Raw genomic sequence first — 20402 nt, 5'->3', positions numbered from 1 at the left:
TCTGATAGCCTCTTCCGTTGTGCATGCAAACAGAGTACTCATACACATGAATAAATAAATAAATAAGTAAAACTTTTTAAAAATTTGTCAAAGCTGTGATAATTCTCTAATGTGTTCTCAGAGATCTAACATCTCAATTTTACTTCTCATTCATTATAATCTGCATTTATGTTGACATATTCAACTCTCTGTTTCTTGAAGACTTACTAAATCAACAGCATATTATGTTTTCATCAATAAAAATATACAAAGATAAGAGCCTAGCATCTGATAGACTAAACCCACAGAGAGCTGCAGTATACTAAATATTCAAAAATACCTCCTCACTAAATTGTACTTTATGTATACATTAGTAGATAATAAGGACTGCTGATGAGTTTCCCAGTATTATCAGGACAATGACTTGCTAATACATTTTAGTAGAATTTCATACTCCATTTATTTCATTTGTTTCAATAACAGAAGTTTTTGAATACAAATAGAATAATCACCAATTTGAGACTGAAACAATTCTAAATATGGAATGGTAGGGACTTGGGGAAGACTTGGGATACTTTCGTGTTTTGGAACCTGGACATAGTACTGAGAGATGTTTGAGAACTGATTACATAGGGGGCTCCTCATCCTGAGGAAAACTCTTAAGTTATATATTTATGAATTTTCAGTTCAATATGTACATGATACTTTGATTAAAATAATAAAATATTTCCTGCCTTTTAAACCATAAATTAAATTACTTGTAAATTTAAATAATGTTAATGCAACTAGTTGGAATTTGACGAACAATTAGAAAATCAATAATGAAAAGATATTATTTTAAAGGATATAGTATATATAAAACATTTATAAATGTGTTATTATAGAATTAGGCAGTATCTAATTTTTGGTCCACATGTATTTATTAGTCTTTTTAACAGTCTTGTGATTAAATATAAATTACACCAGAAGGTCTTCAAATTTACTTTGAATTCTTTGAGTGAAGGAAAGAATATATTGTATTTTGGATAAAATAAATTCCGGCAAGACTTGATGGAAAACAGAATATTCAGTATATAATTTCTTTACACTTTGATATGACTAAACACATGTAAAATATAGATTAATAGAAGACAATGGCTGTTATGTAATATATTTCTGACCATTGTTTTTACTAAAAAGACTAAGACAATAACAATTGAACAAAGGCTTATGTTCACCTTGAACATAATCATTTCTTGTATAATTTTAATATAAATTTATATGTAATAAATCTCAAAGTTGCACCATTAGAGCTTCACATTCACTTCATATCACCTTACCATTTTCCACACAAATTTTCTAGACTTAAGATGTACAGCAGTGGAAAGACGATTACGGTGTCATATGTGGGCTGTTTCCCACAACCCTACCTGAGAAACTTTCAGCTTAAAAATTCTTTAAGTCTATACCATCAAGATGCCTTTGTTATATCTACTTAGTTTATGAATGTTATAATGGATGCCTGATCTTATGACAAATGGTACTTCAAAAGCAATCCAGTTGCATCTTTGATTAGAGATGAGAAAATAGAGTGCATGCACATCTGTAAATGATTTCATCTGTTATGCATTACTTCTATACATAGATGATTTTGCCCACAGTGGACTATAAAAACGTATCTAAGTTCCACGACAAAAAATATTTATGGGAATGAGGTTTTTTTTTTGTTGTTGTTGTTGTTGTTGTTGAAAGAAGAGTTTATTTGGGTTTCTGAGTTAGAGGCCAACTTGAAATATACTTCAAGGCCATTTATAAAAAACAAGCAAACACAATTTTGTAGATTCTATCTGGTGACACAGGTTTATCACTTCAGTATGAAGTTAATAAAGTGGGAAGACCATGAGTTAGACACCCAGCCTAAGCTACAAAGTCATTCCTTGTCTCATTCATATATGGTTTTGTAGAATAAAGTAGTATCTAATTTTCATCGCAAATATATCCACTGACATATACATGAAACTTAAAATACGTACTGATAAACTGAAGTTAACCTTAACTTTCCATTGAATCAAACATGTAACATTTAAGTACTCAATCTAATGTACAGCTTCGGCAAATATCAGCATTAAAAGGAAATGCTGCACTAACTGAACTAACCAACTGCCTTGTTGCAGAACATGAGACTGAAAATAGAAATGCAGTTTGCCTACATTGTCATAGTTAATTTGCTGTTATTCTTGGGCATTATGAACTGTTGCTTAAAAAGAGTAAGACTGAACTTAAATAGCAAGTGGACAGACTAAAACTATCAGAATCACCTACCAGTTTCTTGACAAGCAATGTGTCCTGTTAGTGGCTGCAAATGAGAGAGAAGCTGATCAAATGTATTCCTCTGTCAAATATGAAGCAGCCAGTTCTATACCTGATAGCTGGTAGAAGTAATTAAAAATGAAATTTAATAAAATGCAAGACCTCTGTGTGAGCGTGTAATGCAGGTGGACAATGCTTCTATGTGAGTGGATGTGTCACAAAATTTAGTCATGGAGAGAGAGAGCATAGATGTCTATTTATGATCACTTGTTAAAGTCAAATGACTTAAAGCTATAATCAATCATTATGAATCATTTGAATGATCAAAATACTCCGTTTGACACAGAAACTGTCAAAATTACAGTCAGCATTATCCCATCACATAATTTAAAACTGTGTCTCTGAATTAAACCATACGGGTAAGTGTATTGCTATGTAACACATGGTGTATGTATTGAATGTTATGTGACTGATTGACTCTAGGATCAGAGCTAAAGCCTCCGTCTTTAACATAATTTTTTTTCTCTATGTCTTTTAATAACATTCTGAGACTAAGTGCTTTTGAACTTGTATGTTCTCTCCACCTGAAGTGACTTAGATTGTTCTTTGAAGTAACTGGGTTGCCCTAGGGAACCTCAAGCTTCAAGTGTTTTTTATTCTCTATGTAGTACCAACGTAACTCTTATCAGACTGAGTTTAGACTTTAGTCACTTGAATTTATACATCTACTTATTTATCTATATGACTAATTTTATTGTGCTAGAGACTGCTCTGGTCACGTAGTTTTGCAAACTCTAAACAACTACTCTAACACTATGCCTGAACCTCTTTCAATTTCTGTTTTGAGACAGTGTCTTTCTAACTCATCCAGGATGGGTCTGAACAGTTTTTACAGACCAGGTTGGCCCATATCTTGCCTCAGAATATTGAGTAGTAGATTACATGTCAGGCCCAGTTTTATAAGTTTATTTAAACTTAAACAATCAGTGTAACAATCTTACATGATTTTCAAGCTACATTACCTAAATGAGTTTAACTCCACAAAAAAATAAAGGAGTTTGAAAGACACACTCAGCCAAGAAGAGTCTAGGACACTGAGTATTGAATATTGTTTAATTATATTTATAGGCAAATCAGTTTGCATATTCCAGTATTCTCTACAAGATATTTATAACTTAAAGTATTCATATGTTGATTCAGAAATCCTCAGCATGATGCAGCAGGGAAAATAATTCCATATGTAGGCGTTCCTTTTCATTTAACAATTATACTTATGGTTTAATTGATAATCTTCTTTTGTTAGACTCTTAAGATAGACAAATGCTTAAATGAGTTTACTTCCAATGTGCAAAACAAGAAAGAGGGTGGAAATGATCTGTAATATAAAATGAGTTATACAAAAATGTTAATATGCTAAAAGTGAAAGTGTGCAGGAAATACATTTCCCTTGGTTACACAAAGTCTCACAGCAAATGAAATATTATGTAAAAGAAGAGCTAACTTTATCTGTTCCCTCCTCTTTATATTCTTAAATGACAACAGTTTAACTAACCGTGTACATATGCTCAAAACCATAATTATAAATGGCCTGAATAAATATCCTTCAAAAAATTTGGAAGTTAAATAAAGAAATGGTTAAATCTAGAAGAACATGTGTACTTATTAAGTTCATAGAAAAAAAATGAACAATTGAGAATAACATATAAAGTACTCATAAACAAGATGCTGAGAGAAATCCTACGAAGAAAGAAATGCGAGTAATTAAAATCCTAATAGTTATGAATCACTTTTCCATATCCTCCAGAGGTAATGTGTTATAAGAACAAATCAAAAGAAATTTAAACTCTGAAAACATTGAAAAATAAATTACAATTTAAATGCCATGATTGGGTGTATTTCAATATCTAAAATCAGTTCAAATTCTACTGCCCTCTAAAACCCCTACATACACCATCTAGATAAGGGATTAAAGTAATTTAAAATTTTAAGCTATAAAAGCAAATTTCTGTGTGAATTAATGGTAATAACATATATGAAGGTCACTTTCTTAAGAGGTATCAATTCTTTGCAGTTCATAAGTGGTTTAATATATAATATCATTGCTTCACAGTGGATGCCAAAACATAATTGTATCAGGGAAAATATTATGGGACAGAAGCAAATTTCAGCAACATTTGTAATTGTTGGGAAAATACAAATTATCTTTAATAATGATTAGGTAAGTTTGCTCTCAAAATTGATGGTTTTGGTAAACCATAATATTATCAAAATGAGGTTTGTTGAATTTAAAGACATGTTTAAATGACATTTTAAACATTGCAGAGTTATGAAGAAGGCAAGTACATTGACTAAAGTAGCTATAAAAGTTCTTTAGCAAAGAGACAAGAGCATTCTTGGACAGATACTATTTTTGACATCATCCAAATGTAAAGATGTACAAAGACATAAGGTTGGCTCTGGAGAGCATGATGTCTAAGTAAGACACTGCCCGCAGTGGCGGATGTGAGCATATTAAGTAAAACACTGTGCTTCACAGCTGCCTCTCAGAGAGCTTTCATAACTTTAAATGCTATTAGTTAGGATATACCAGAAGCAAGGAGCTAAAGAACAGAGTAAAGACCAGTTATTTCATGTCCCTAGAGTTACAGGGAAGCTCCAGGCAGCCACTGTCTTCAGTTAAGTGAATTAATGAAGGAACCTGGAAATAAATTAATGTTTTCCACAGATGCAGAATATAACAGGGATTCAGTGATCCTCAAATTCTAGCAGTAGAGAGAGAGATGGACAGGATTTGCATCTGAGTATGTGCTGCAATTTGTTTCCTGTTAAAATGAGTAAGCTCTTTGTTTACAGAAGATTTTTTCATAATCCTTGAGTCAAGGAATTCAGTAAAACAATAGCATCACTAGAGTGAGCGGATGACCTTAGATTTGTCAAAAAGGGATAAATTGAAATTTTAAGTAAATTGGTTCTGGGTGTGAGGAAAGAAAAGCAAGAGATTAGCAAAAATCCTCTCAGAAATATTTGGCTAATAAGTAAGAGAACTTGGAGAAAAGGAGAACATATAAAAATGCATTTTGCAGCAAAAGAAACAAAAGGAAAGCTTTTATTCATTTTATTATGGTTGTAACTACATGATGGAAATGTCTTTTTAAGGACTTTAATAAAACAATAATTAATGTGTAGATTTAACATTGGGTGTACTTCTATACTTATGGCATTAAAGGAACAGAGCTCTCCTGAAGATAACACCATTTGGGGGATATAAATATGCTACTAATGAGTATCAGTAAGAAAAGTCATTTTATTTTGAATTCTGTATAAGCTCTCAACACACTATTGAGTTCAGCAAATTACGAAAACTCACAGAAGGCACACTGAGATAATAAAGACATTGGGAAAGATGTTACTAAACAAAGCATGTTCCTCACTTCCCATCAGCTCTAGGCTTGAAGTGCTCAGAAAGATGCCAAAAAGATCTTTTTTAACAAAACTGGATTTACTAAGAAGATATCTAGGTACACTGTCAACAATAATCTAGATGCAGTATCTTAAATTTTGATATCTTCTTGTTGTAGTATAAGTGAACTCCAAAATTATAAAAGAACTCACAAGATGATAAGTGGAAAAAAATCAGAGTAGGAAAGGTGATCTTTTGCTGTGCAAAGGTTAGTCTAAATGCTTCTAATGTCAAAGCCAGGTGGACTACAGTAAGTTTATGTAAGTCATTCCTTCTAAACAAATTGTTCTCCACTTGTGGGTTGAAACCTCTTTGGGGCAAAGGACCTTTTCACAGGGGTTATCTAAAACCACCAGAAAAAAAACATATTTACATTATTATTTGCAACAATAAAATTACAGTTATAAAGTAGCAACAAAAGCATTTTTATGTTCAGGAGTCACTACAACACAGGAACTACATGGAAGAGTCCCAGCAGTAGGAAGGTTGAGAACCACTAATCTAAACTAATAAGTCTAGGAAGCTCCATGAGTTTAAGACATTTTCAAGACCATTGCATCAGTGAAGTTGAATTACTTCATTCAATATGTTGAGCATGTCAAAAATCTATATCACAATTTATGGAAGGAAGCTTGAGGGAACGAGGATGTAAATGTACATATCTTTAAAAAAATCATTGGAAAATTTGTTTACTCTTAAGCATTTATTACTGCTTTGCTTCTGCTTGTCTAAATTGTACCACACTGATTCACTGACAAAATCTTAAGAGAAAAATGTAACACTAAAATATATGCAGGAGTGGGTCCAAATATATCTTAGCATTGTTTTAATTATTCAGGATTTTGTCACTTATATAAATAACACATATTGTAACAACTGAATTCCTCAAGTTAATTTTTAAGTACATGTATGTGTGTGTGTGCATGTGTGTACACGTACATGCAGGTGGACATACTTGTGGAGTGTATTTGTAGGCTCACATGCAAATCAGTGCACGTTAACATTGTGTCTTCCTCAGTTACTTGCATACCTTATTTTTCTTACACTTATTCCTTATTTTATTTTATTGTTTATTTATTCTTCTGAGATAGGGTCTTTCACTGAACCTGGCAGTTACCAGTTCACCTAGATGAGCTAGTCAGCAAGCCCAAGCCATTGGCTTCTCAGCCTGGCCATTGTCAGTGTTCCTTCCAGGCCTGCATTGTATTTGGGTTTTGACAGTCTGTGCAAAGCAAGAACTTAACCCATTCATCTAGGTCTTTTCAGTGGTAATGTATTCCTGTTTCTCATTTTCTGATACTAGCCAGATAGTTTCAAATAATACATTGTTTCACTTGAAGGATGGAATTACTTTAAATAAAATGTCTACAATTAAAAACCTATCCTCAGAATTCTTATGATAAAAGTTCAATGTCATGCCTAATCTCCATAGAATGCCTTCTCTTATTTAAATTGTTTTTTTTCAATTGGTGAAATCAATTATTAATTTTAGTTAAAAGTTAAACTTGTGCTTTAGAATTTTTATTACTCTAATGAAATGTAAGTGAAACTAAGCAAAAGGGAAAAGGTTCAGGAAAATCTGGGTAAGAGGTCTTTTCCCACAATATAGCTCTGATACAGGTCTAAATGTATAGTGATGTAATGTAAGTAGGAAAATATAAATTATGCAGCTGTGTTTGTGACTAAGGAAGTGTTGGTAGATGTGGCCATTTGTTCTAAGTTTCATTTGAGGGAGCAGATCATGCGGAAATGTGTGGATATATTTCTATGCTTTAAAAAAAAAAGGTTTGACTTTTTAAGATGCCCACCTCAAAGTGAAAATCAATTCAAATGTATGCAAGACATACATTGTCCCGCCTTTTTTTTCTTCAAAAGTTAGTATTGAGTTTAAAAATTAAAATCCACCTGATGTGTAGTACTCAGAAGTACTGGCATAGACAAGGATCTAACTTGTGTCTTTATCCATCTTGCCCTTTCTCATCATTATTATATAAATTGCAATTAACTCACTAGACATTTTTGGAAACTTTCAAAAATTACTAAATATATAGCTACTTCCCTAAACATCAAATGTGCATTACACTCATAAAACTAAATGCATAGTTAATAAAAGTAAAACCGCAACCTCAATAATTATCTTAACATTTTGATTAAAAGCAAGTAATTAGTGTCGATTTTTAGCTTTTTTAATCATATGAGGGATGGGGTTTTTAATTTAGAAGATGAGAATATTTCCATTGCTGATGATAAATGACACAGTGTTAAATCATCTCACCATATGACAGGGGATGGTCAGGAACAGCTTGAGTGTAAAGCACTTACTATTCAACTAACAATAACATTGACTAGTCTATTAAGTTAGGATCAAGATGTAAATGTAATGATAATTGTCTGAGTCTAACATGTCATAAATCTCTAAATATCATTAATTTTTAAAGAAGAAATTTAGACAAATTCTAGGGTGAATTAAGTATATTGTAAATACAATTAGCTTCTCTGTGTTTATTCTCTACTTGGGCCATATTTCAAACTAAACAGTATCAATGGGTTAAAATGGATAGTGAAAAATATTGACCATGTTTAGAGGCTAATTTGAACTAATAGACATATTCAAACAATATGCCAACAAATCTAAATTTATCTGATACAGTAATAGATTTCTTATTTGATTATGTTAACACACATAGCATTAAAATCAATGGTTCCTGAATTCAGGCATCTAAATAAGAATAATAGATTCTTATGAAATAGAAAAAAATTACACTAAAATCAGAACAGTATTGTTGTTTATGAATAAGTATGATTACCATGGTCATTATTAAAAATAAAAACTAGTCCATTAATACTTTCGTACATGTGACAGTTTTATATATAAGTGTAATTTTTCAGTATTGTACTCTTTATTATTATAAAAGAGAATTTGCTTTTCTGTTATCAGTGGAATGTATTTACCTGACAAAATGTCCTTAGAGAAAATATTACCCCATATTTAAAAGTATAAACCTTGATTCCTTAGAATCATATATCCTTTCATTTTTTTCCCTACTGAAATTGTTAATAAAGGTTTTCTATAATACATATTCTTAGATTTTCTCAAAACAATGAGGGAATGTTCCTATTGTTTTAGTAACATTTTATTTTTAAGAGCAAATAAAGTTTCAAATCTACAGTCCTCCTTTATAAACTTTGATTTTTGCTCACTTTGAATAAATTAGAATGTGTGAATGTTTAAATTTGGATCTTAGATTCTCAATAATTTATGCTTTGTATAGTATAAATAAAATGAAGGCTATTCAAATATCAGCGATTCACGAAAGGCATAATTAACAGGCTCTGAAATGCTAAAGTAGGAATTCCCAAGGAGTCAGTGGTGTTCCGATGTAAGTCGAGAATCCTAACACAATCTTTTGTAAAACACAGAATATGCACTACTGTCATCACTATGAATCTGATAAGAGCCCTAGTACAGCTCTTATTGTCTGATATGAGAAGCCATGGCCTTATGGATTTACTGTGTGGTTTTTGCGAATCTGTGAATCTGATGAAAGCCCAGTCTGTTCTTATCACCTGATATGAAAAGCCATGGCCTCATGTATTTATTATGTAGTTTTGCATTACATAGTCTTAAGGGTTAAGTGTGTGTGTGTGTGTGTGTGTGTGTGTGTGTGTGTGTGTGTGTGTGTGTTTAGTTTTAGGGTTTTTCTTTTCAAGTTTTTAATCCTTCCTGTTTTACCACAACCAATAGAAATGATACATCTCCAATATTTCTCATTCCATTGTTTCTAGCTTATGTTGCAATGAACATTTTTCTTGATACTAGAAGATGAAAAAAAAATGATTTTTCAAGACCAGGCAGATTTTGATTTGAGTTAACATGAGTTTTACATCTATTAATTATTTCTTGCATGGCTTAACCAAGATTGAATTATAAATAGTATTCATCCATTACATAAAAGGAAATGATGTCATGGAGCAGATATTAAATGGGATAATTTTATTACCAAGATGCTTGAAGGAAACCTATCTTACAACCTCCAAGTATTTTTACTGGTCATAATTACTGTATGTGATAATCTACCTAGAAAATACGGTTTCAATATTGAACTAATATTGTTTGTAGTCTCAGTGCTACAAGATCATCACTGCCTCTGCCACACAGTGCCTCTAACTCTGATTATGGACATGAGTCCTTACCAGCAAACCACTAATATCTGTAGTGAAAACTCAACATGAAGTCTATACTACTTTCTAAACTTGGCCTAAAGTGTTTAACATAGTAGGATAAAATCGCGATTAGTTGATGATACTAGCCAATATCATTAGGAAACATGAGCCTAAGTCAGGAGACATAACTCAGAAGCACAGCGCTTGCCTGGCATGCACAAATCCCTCAGCTTGATCTCCACAATCCCTTGAATTCCCAAAAGGACTCCACTGATAAACTCAAGACACGGGTTAGCCATCCACAGAAATCAAGTGAGCAAGGCTGTCACACTCTAGCTAAAGAACATCTGAAAGTATTTTCTGTATAAAGCCAAGCATGTGTTTTTATTAATAGAGCCCTAATATCCCAGCCCATCTTCCTGCTAACTGTTCAGTTTTCCATCCTAGAATACTGCATAAACTTCAAAATAATTTTAATCAAATTTTCTTAATTACTCAAACTGTTTTCAGAAATAAGAATGTAGAACTTTACTTCTTAAGAGGAAATACTTTGATGTAGGCTTCTGTGTGATACTTACTCAAATATGGTGGTTTGTAAGGCGCTCGTGTATTAGACAGCAATCCGTCCAGCTCCTTCCTCTCCAGGGTGCCATGCAGGGCCTTCTCTTTGCCGAAAGTGGAGAAGGAACGCTCTGCCCCAGGTTGGACTTCCGGAGGTTCAAAGACTTCGGTGTCTGGAACAGAGTCCATGCCGGGGACATGCAGGTTGCTGCGGTAATCTGCAGCCTGGCGTCCATCCGAAGGGACAAAAGAAGGCATCCAGCATCGGTCAGAGTGGCCCAGCGCTTTACATTCCTCGGTGCAGTTGGAGAAGAGATCCATACCTGAAAGAAGAAAAATCGTAGAAAGGAAAAGGGAAAAGACAAGGAACTCCAGCTGGATCAACATGGCCAGCTGACGGTCAGGGAAAAGTCAGATCATGTAGTAGTGATAGATGAAGACGTTTGACCAAATATGTTTGCTTTCTCTTGATTGAAACCAAAAATTCTTAATAATATTCCCCCTATGTTTTAAAACAGGATCAAACAAACAAACAAAAACAAAACAGGATCTCCAAATGTAAAAGATGAGACTCTGTGGCAAAGAAGTCTCAGGGAGTTTCTCAAATCAGAATACTGGCAGGGTTAAAAAAAAAAAAAGTGCTACCTGTCAACATAAAAGAATATTTGAAAAATCTTCTGTGGCTCTGATATTGTAGAGAGCCCAGCTACCAAGGCATCTTAATTTACAGTTCCTTAACAGTATGTCAGCTATTGCTCCCATAATCACAGAGAAGATATGCCAAGCACTGGCGATAGTTAGTAGATTACAGACTTTGGATTTCAAATGGGAGGTGAACTTCAACAGCCCAAACTGACAAACAACCAATGACAAGAATTTTGAACATTCTATGAGTAGGGAAAGTATGGTTCTTGGTTTCCTGAAAAATGGGTTCCTAAAGGTATTTGCCACTGGAATGCTGGCAATCCATATGCCTACAAAGTGCTTATTATTTATCACCTTGCACAACCCCCAAACAAATGACTATAATTAGTGTAACCAAGGTAACCAAATGCAGTGGGAATTGGCTACAAATACTTATTGACATATTCCTTAGTGCTCCTCTGTACATAAATAGTTGTCCTAGTCGACACTAAGTTAACTGATGTAGCAAGATTGAAAATGTTACCAAAAATTTTGCCACCCACATTAGATCCACATTAGATTGAGAAGACTGTTAAATTTTACTTGATTATGACCAAGGAAGTCTAGTTCTTGAATCACATACAAGAACTGTGGTGTGTGTTTGTGTGTGTGTGTGTGTGTGTGTGTGTGTGTGTGTGTCCAGATGTGAATATGTATGCAGATCGATTGGCATCCACTGTGTTTTGATTGGGGTTTTGAGGGTTTTGTGGGGGGATAGGGAAGGTTAGGCAGAGTCTGTCACTGACCTAGACCTTGCCGAGTAAGCTCTGCTGTCTGGGAGTAACCTCTAGGGTTCTGCCTGTCTCCACCTTTCCAGCTCTGGGATTGAAAGTGCATGCCAGCAAATCCATGGCCAGCTGTATGCACTGGGGAACTTAAACTCTAATCCTCAGGCTTCAAAGTCAAGCACTTGCCTGACTCAGTTATCTCACTAGTCCAAAAAGTTTTGAGAGCTGTGGAATAGTATCTAATCCCATTTTGTCCAATTGTTCTGATCACTGAGTCAGGGATTTGCCCTATAACCCAGGCTGACGTGCTAAGTAGTCTAGGATGGCTTGAAGCTCTTAATTGTTTTGTCTTAGTTACCCAAATACTGAGTCCACTTCCGCCTGATACACATCTGATATATAGCATGACACAAAAAAAAAAACTTAAACAAAAGGATCATTACAATACTCTTCTAAGCATACTAGTGCATTTACTGAATGCTTTAAATATTGATAAAATTTTCTAGTGTTTTAAAATTATATACATTTTTCTTATGTGTGTGGGTTGGTGGGGGATGTTTGTGTGAGTCCATAAGTGCCAAATTTGGGTCAGAGGATTACTTGTATAGATGGTTTCTCTCCTTTCATGATGTAATTAGTAAGGATGAAACTCAGTTCATGGGATTTAGCTGCAAGGCCATTTTCCCAGAGATATCTGGCAAGTATAATTTTGATTAATTTCAAATAACTAAAGCATGATTAATTTATATCATAAAATCTTTGAAATGCATGAAACACTGGGATTTTAAAAATTAACATAGAATATTTACTTAATGAGTACCTTTTACTCTTAATTTCACAAGTCTCGAATTCTTTGAGCTCTCAAAGTAAGTTTTAGTGTTTCAACTGAAGTACTATGTTACACATTCATTTACATGCAAGTGTACTTGAAAATGTTTAGGTAAGATAATAAATATTTTAAAATAATGAACCTTGTATAATTTATACAATTATTTTAGACTTAAAGGCCATTAACTATAAAATTATGTTTGAGGAAAGAACACTAAGTTATTTACCATCTATTAATCTCACTAAATAATTACTTTTCATTTTATCCAAATCTACATGTTACGCTAAGTCCACCTTTGATTTTAGCATCCTATTAATGCTCGTCATTCACAAGCCTAAAAATGAACTCCTGGTGGGTAATCTCTTGAGGAGTTTAAATGCTGAAACTGAGATTACAAAAGTCTGACTTGGAACACAATGAAAATCCAGGAGATGGTTTACTACACTCTACACACATCCTACTTCTGCAAGGAGATATGCATGTTAAAGGGAAAAAAGAACATTCATGTTACATGTTCACATAGTATACAAGCAGCATCCCAGGAACATGGCTTCAATTTCATATATTTGATATAGTGGTGGGAAAAAGAAGGCTCTTTCACATCACAAAAGTCACATCTAAGAGAGAAATAATTATGTATAATTATTTTAAAACTAAATTGGATCCCTCCTGTGCATGGTGCACAGAATCAACTAGGTGTGGGTCCTAGGGGCTTTCAGAGACTGAGGCTCACAAACCCTATATGTGTCTGACCCTATATAGGTCCTCTGCAAATATGCTAACGTAGTTGAGCTGGTATTCTTATGGGACCCCTGACAATGTGAGTTGGGGTACCTCTGACTCTCTTGCCTATACTTGGGAATCTTTTCCGCCTAATTGGGTTGCCTCATTCATCCTTAATATGAGGCTTTGGGCTCAGTTGGATCATATCTTGTTAGGCCATGTTGGGTGGATATTCCTGGAAGGTCGTCTTCTTCTCCTTTCTTTTAAAAGGGAAGTAGAGGAGTGGAGAAGGGAGATGGCATGTAGGAGAAATGGAGAGGGTGGAAACTGTGATCAGTTGTAACATATAAGAGAAAATTAAGGTTTAAATAAATAAATTGAATAATTGATAGATGTTCAAGTTCAAAAAGTTAATTTAAAATTGTTAGATTAGATCACAGAAAGATAGGCACTAATGCAATATTTTCCAATTAATAATATTTTCTGCATATAACCGGTGTATATCATTTTAAATAGGTAAATACATCCAAATACATGAAAATAGACTTTTTCATTTGTCATTTAGATAAATAGTTTGAGAATGAAGTAAATGTATCCCATTAAGGGTCTTCACATGGGGAAGCTGTTAGATGAGTAACAATGTTCTTTTATCATTCATTATTTTTTTATGTATTCATGTTCAAGTATTCATTGTAATTCAGATTATTGTCATCTTAGTAATAAACTAATGTCAGTAATATTTCTCAATGATACCAGAGATATTTGGTAGAAATTACTTTTATATATAATTGTATATTGAATTTTACATGTTTTTATCTTGCAAATAGGTGATTTTATTCTATATCTGCTAATTACAATAGGTTGGTTAAAATATTCTCAGAACATATAAAAGTTTGTATGAATTGAGAATGTATAAAAAGTACACACTGCATGTTATTGACAAAAATTAAGGAACACTGAAAGAGTTTTCACTCAATAAGAGAGAAAATTGTTATGCAATGTTTTAAATAAATGTATGAACTGATAGTATGGGGTGTGTTGGCAATATTATGTATCCTTATACATAACTGGAATGGAAGTGAGGTCTCGCAAATATAGGGCCTGAGTACTTCACCAGGTTTATCAGTAAAATGAGTGGATCTATTTCTCATGAGGAAAAAAATCAGATACAGAAATGAAAATGAAAACCACATAATAATCAATAAACTTCAAATAAGCAACAGAGAAATTAATAGAGAATGGACTTGTTCATTTGTCAGTTAGATAAATAGCTTGAGAATGAAATAAATGTATCCCATTAAGGGTCCTCACACAGGGGAGCTGTTAGATGACTAACAACATTCTCTTATCATTTATCATTAGTCACATTGACCCTGCAACTTTAATTACCAAATACATAGAAGTGCATTTAACTTTTTATTTTTATTTTTTTGAAAACATGACCTTATCACAGAGAGCCATCTCCAGTACCTGTGAAGTAAACCAGAAGCATCGACATTGTTCTCACTAGTTCTCCTGCCTCAGATTGAAGGTACAAAATTTAGTAAGTTTTAACTTCCTATTTTCTCTATGTAATGCATTTACAAATAAACCTGTTTTTTGTGTATAGACTTGAAAAGCACAGGACAAATCCTTAAAATACTACTTAGTATTTGTTTATCATTGAGTATTCAAATACTATTGAGGACAAACACTAAATGTCTTAAAATATGTAGTTTTACTTGCAATCATTATTTCCAATCATTTTTTTCCAGTCCTCAGGAATAAGCTATTTTTCAATGACAGCTGATATGAGGGACTGCATATTTTAAAAAGATGGACTCAGATAAATTTTAAAATGCACATATTTATGATTTACTCAGTAGCAGTAGATGGTCCTGCTGAGAGCTGCTATGCTTAAGAAAATTAGAAGTGTATTTAATATGTTCTCCTTTCAAAATGATATTCTTTCTAATCAAATCTACAGTATGTGTGACAAAACAAGTTTAAAGAAAACAAACTTTCCCATCTTTCTAAGTATCTTAAAGGATTTCATAGATATTAACTATAGTTACAAGAACATTCCAGGGCCAGATATTTATCATTATAACTAACATTAGTAAATAAAAAAATGAACATCAAAATTCTATTTCATCTTATCATTCAAAATGCCTACAGATTTGTCCACTTTCTTTCAGTATATTGACTTCTATATATTTTCCAATTTTAAGCCTCCTCACGTTATCAGAATATATCTCATAGATTCATCAGAAACTTGAACAAAATTTTGGAAACAACTGGAGTGAATTCCCTTTATGTATAAGTTCATGAAAATTAAGAATTCTCTGGCAGATGTTGTTTTCTTCCAGTGGCTTAACATAACCCTTGATATACTTTACCTATTATCTTTAAAATACTGATCATTTTAGTTATTTTATTTTTAAATTTATATTCAATAGTTTGCCATGCATGGTGAATAAACATCTTAATTTTTTAACAAAAAACATGTAAGACAAAGCTGGCAATTTTTAGTTGGTAAAAGTGACTAAATTACCTAGAATTCTCCTTTTAGCATATCTTTTGAAAGAGATAGGCATGAAAATAAAATGTATAAATTATAGTATTTTCAAAGCATAGACATTTAATGAAGAGCAGTCTCTTACAACAAAATAGATTTATGTAAATATACCTCAATGATATTAAAAATGTTTAAAATCATATAACAAAGATGTTATATCCTTATTCTAAGATGGATAATTAAATGCTTTAATATACTGACTTACTAAAGAAGCTTGGAAATGTTTTTAAAATCTACTTTTTAGCCCCTTAGCTGTGGTTAATCAGTTTTCCCTCTGGTGATGGCTTTTGCAGGCCTTCACCACATCTTCCTGGACCTCTGCCATATTTAACCGATACATCAATAGTGCACTGAAAAAAACGGAAAGCACCTTGACAAGGCTATAGAAAGCTAAGTGCCACAGAGCGGTGGTCAAGCCCAATAAGTTTGTGCATGGAGCCAGGTGCAGTGGCCAACTGAGAAAGCTCATGTGACTCTCTGCAGCTGCCTCCTGTCAGCAGCCTTTCTGTGTAGGTTTGGGACTGCTGCAGGCTTAGATGGCAGAAGAACAAGAAGATGAACAATAAAGGACAAAAAAAATGGAAACAGTTTAGGGAAGGATAGATTTCATAGGCAGATAAGTAAGTATAAGGTAAGGTTAGCACAGAAAAAAATTGAAGAAGTAAAAAAAAAAAAAAAGTTAGACAAATCGAACAGGTGAAACAGTAGGCCTCATTGTGCACTGGGAAGAGACACAAGCTCAGGGGAGAATTCAGAATCTTTAATCTTTCCACTATCACTCCATTCATTTTACATTTTCACCTAGCATACATAGTGAGATTTGTTTAACTAGCTAATTTTGCAAATTTGGAAGATCACCGTAAGTTGTCTTTACAAAGAAATAAATCACATTTTTTTAAACAATCTTGACTTCTGAAATAGTCCTTCTACTCACTGCGAGGGTTATAGTACAAAACATTAATATGGGTTGCCAAACATCACTTAGTAAAGGACATGTTAATTTCATGCATTCAGATTTTTACTTTCAAAAGACAGAATACTTCTTACTATAAAATTAAGCATATTACAACTGATCAATTCTACACAAAGGTGCAATTACTTCTCACTGTAAGTGCTTTTTTACAACTGAAAAACAGCAATTATTGTGCCCAGTTCATTGTGTCTACCCTGTTACCATTGAGCTACGTAAATGGAGTGGTAATTCTATATCACTTTTACACATTTAACAACTTAGATATGGGGGCAAAAAGTTCAGCGCTTAGATGATGAAAGCTAAACACTGCCTTGCCTATTCAAAACGTGTTGAAGAACACATTTTAGCATTTCAATGGTTCTTAAAAATCTCTAAATCCCAAATTCTTTGAAAGAATCATTAACAAAATAGCAACACTGTGCTGTGAAATAAAATAGCTCTCATGAAGACAGGCTACCAGGAATGTCTGTGTAACAAATCTAGCCTTTCTTGGGAACTTTTATTCATTCCTTTTCCTTTGCATAGATTATTAGGCTCATTTTGTATTTCTAAGTGACTAGGCTAACTAAAATGCTCACTGGGACTGGGGTGCTACTTAAAGAAGAAGAAAGAAAACCACAAAAGGAAGTGGGTGGGAAAGAAATAAAATATATGCAAAGAAACATGTAGCAGTTTTCTTATGCCAAACCTTTTGTTGTAAGAGGCTGGGGTTAAATTAGAAACTTGTGGAAAATAGAAACCAAATAGTTCTAAATGTACAGTTTTTAAATGATAACAATAAATCATATACCACATATAGGGCAAACATGAAAGGGACTTTGTACTCACATATAAACTGCTGGCAAGATCTGGTTTGTTGTCAGGATCCCAGACACTAAATAGATGCTCTGTTCACTTAGCGTGAAGGCCCGCAAGGGGCAGGGACCTCCGGGGATTCTTGGCAGTTCTCAAGTCTCATTAGGTCTGCATATTAATGACTCGCAGCAATATAAAGAGACCCTTGAGCAGCCTTTTTTTCCCTTTCCTCCTGCCTGGGTTTCCCAAGACTAAGCAGCCACAGATAGATCACACATTAGCCAACTGAGAGGCCTGTAGCCACTACTGCTGCCAGGCCCTACAGGGTGTGCACCGCCCTTTGACACAGTGCCTCAGCACCATTCCCAGGGCTAAGAAGTGTGTTAAGGAATGAATACTCTCTAGGACTAATAGTACCTTGAAAATTAAAACTTTATGCATCACTTTATGCAATTAATCAAGGTCAAGTCTCAAGAGAAATAATTGTTACCAGAGGTAACCCAGTGATGGACACTTTCAGATGTTTCAAGAATTTCATAGGCTTAAACGCAGAATTAGGAAGAAAAAAAAATCAGCAAACATCTTTCATGGATGAAATCAAAATGGAAGTAGTAAAAAAAGCAAACAATTTTACTTCACCTTCATAGTTTATTTCTTATGGGTTCTTTTAGTATCATATTTAAAATTTGAAGTAAAATGTAATATAAAAGATACATTGTATTACAACTGCCACCTTTGACCACTAGTTAACCCACACAGACAAATGCTTGAGTTCGATTTTGATTCTTGTCAAAATAGGAGGAGATCAAAGATGCTTTGACAATACTAATTATCAAATGTCTATTACTAATGTTCTGAAGCCCAGAGACAACCGGACTGTAAACTAGACTTTCAACCCATTTTTGACTTTTAACAGCAGCCCCTTCTCAAGTGATACGTTATATGCAAAATACATTTCTCTGGAATGCATGTAGTTTAGATTTTAGGGCCTAGTCATGGGGCACTGGTCAACTAATTCCTAACCTCAATACTCCAAAAAGATATAACAAGTTTTACAACCTTCTTTGGAGCATACAGTGACCAATAGAAGACAGACCATCACCTAACTCATCATTCATTGGAGATGTATTTAAATAAACAGCTATACAATGGTTACTTAGATTGCCCTGCGATCACACTTACCAGCTGACTGGCCACGGTTGGTGACGTCATGATCACTGTCTCCCTGTTCACTGTCCCCATGACCACTGTCCTTAGAGCTTACTATATCAGCTTCCTGGAATGCAGAACTAGAAACATAAAAAGGAGAATGTTAGAATTAAACAAACAAAAAAAAAAGTGAACAAACACAGAAAATATTCTTCTGCCACCACATGGTCACTGATGTGTGCTGCAGACTCTTGGAATTTCCACATGAAGCTCATTTTTACCTCTTAAATATAACTCCCTAAAAAGGGAGACTTCACAGTCATTTCAACATAAAACATGTTAAGTTTGGACATTATTCTATGACGGGAGCTAGGTACATGTCTATGTCTTTTTAAAATAATATATATATGAACATGTGTGTGTTTAAGTCATGAAATCTGGAAAGGTATTTTATAATTTTTAAATAAATGAAAACATATTATATAGCCAACTGTACAGAGGTAAATAAATTATATACAGTAGTTATGCCCTGCCTCGGTTTGAAATGCTTTATACATTGTGTCTTTTCATATGAAATAACACACACCTACTTCCTCCTTATACAAGGTAGGAAACTCTTCACACACAAAACTAAGGATTGAAAATAGTCATACCTGTTAACTCGGCGAGGTCTGTCAACTAGATAGCTGAGCTCTGCTCGCTGGTGTTTATTCTAGGAAAAAAATAAATAAGTAAAGAGCACTAAAATTCAGAGAGAGCAATGACCATCCTGATTCTGAGAGTAAAAACTATATTAGATTTAAGCACATGTATATATTGTGTATATTTTAAGGAATTTTAAGGTTTCCATAAGACTACAGCCTGGTGATTTCTGGCTAGGAACAGGAGAAATGTATAGAAACATTTCATTCAGGTGTAATTTTTTTTTTAAACAGACTTGCTGGCCCATAGTAAATGTGTCTTATTTAAAAGGAGAATGCAAAAAAAAAAAAAAAAAAAAAAAAAAAACAAACCCAAAACAAACAAACAAACAAAACCCTTATACCTAGACTTAATAAACTGTTGTGTCTACCATAAAATTACCCTAATTGTAGTCTGCATCTTGTCTTTCAATAGTCTACAGAGTGTTTAAGTGGATACGGATGGACACAAGAAAAACAGCACGCTCAATAAGAAAAAGTTTGGATATTTTCTCAAATTATTTTGTTTTTTATTTTCCAAAGATACGTAGGATACAAGTGAGCTATACAAATATTCGTGAAAGTCAATGAGTTATATCTGAAACTCAAAATAAAGAAATGCCAGAGAGACTGTCATAACCCTGACCCACCTACCCTCCAGAGGCCCTCTGCAGGCTCCCCAAGGCCCACACACCTTCCCAGTCCAAACTTTGCTTTATATGACTCTCCCCACTCTCCATCCTCCAACTTTGCCACTATGTCTCTGCATTTAAAAAAAAAATTGGAATTGACAAGCCAAATTTTTTTGATGAAGAAGCCAATAATAGGCAA

At 33.7% G+C, this 20402-nt stretch overlaps 1 protein-coding gene across 3 annotated transcripts in view; it reads right to left on the bottom strand.

The window, feature by feature from the left end:
- Positions 1 to 20402, bottom strand: part of Pcdh10 (protocadherin 10) — a 56634-nt gene that overhangs the window by 31908 nt on the left and 4324 nt on the right. For 2 of the 3 annotated variants that reach the window (XM_031376715.1, XM_031376717.1), the window contains exons 2-4: positions 19545 to 19603; positions 18925 to 19031; positions 10471 to 10776 (exon numbers count right to left, since the gene is read on the bottom strand). In XM_031376715.1, coding sequence (XP_031232575.1) covers positions 10471 to 10776; positions 18925 to 19031; positions 19545 to 19603 — 472 coding nt within the window. Of the gene's footprint in view, positions 1 to 3219; positions 3644 to 10470; positions 10777 to 18924; positions 19032 to 19544; positions 19604 to 20402 lie in introns of those variants that run through there. The other variant, XM_031376716.1, reaches the window with a different exon arrangement.

This window comes from Mastomys coucha, unplaced genomic scaffold (assembly GCF_008632895.1).
Source record: "Mastomys coucha isolate ucsf_1 unplaced genomic scaffold, UCSF_Mcou_1 pScaffold17, whole genome shotgun sequence".
Taxonomy (NCBI): Eukaryota; Metazoa; Chordata; class Mammalia; order Rodentia; family Muridae; genus Mastomys; species Mastomys coucha.
Note: the sequence above shows the minus strand (reverse complement) of the source record. Positions and strands in the feature narration are given on the sequence as shown.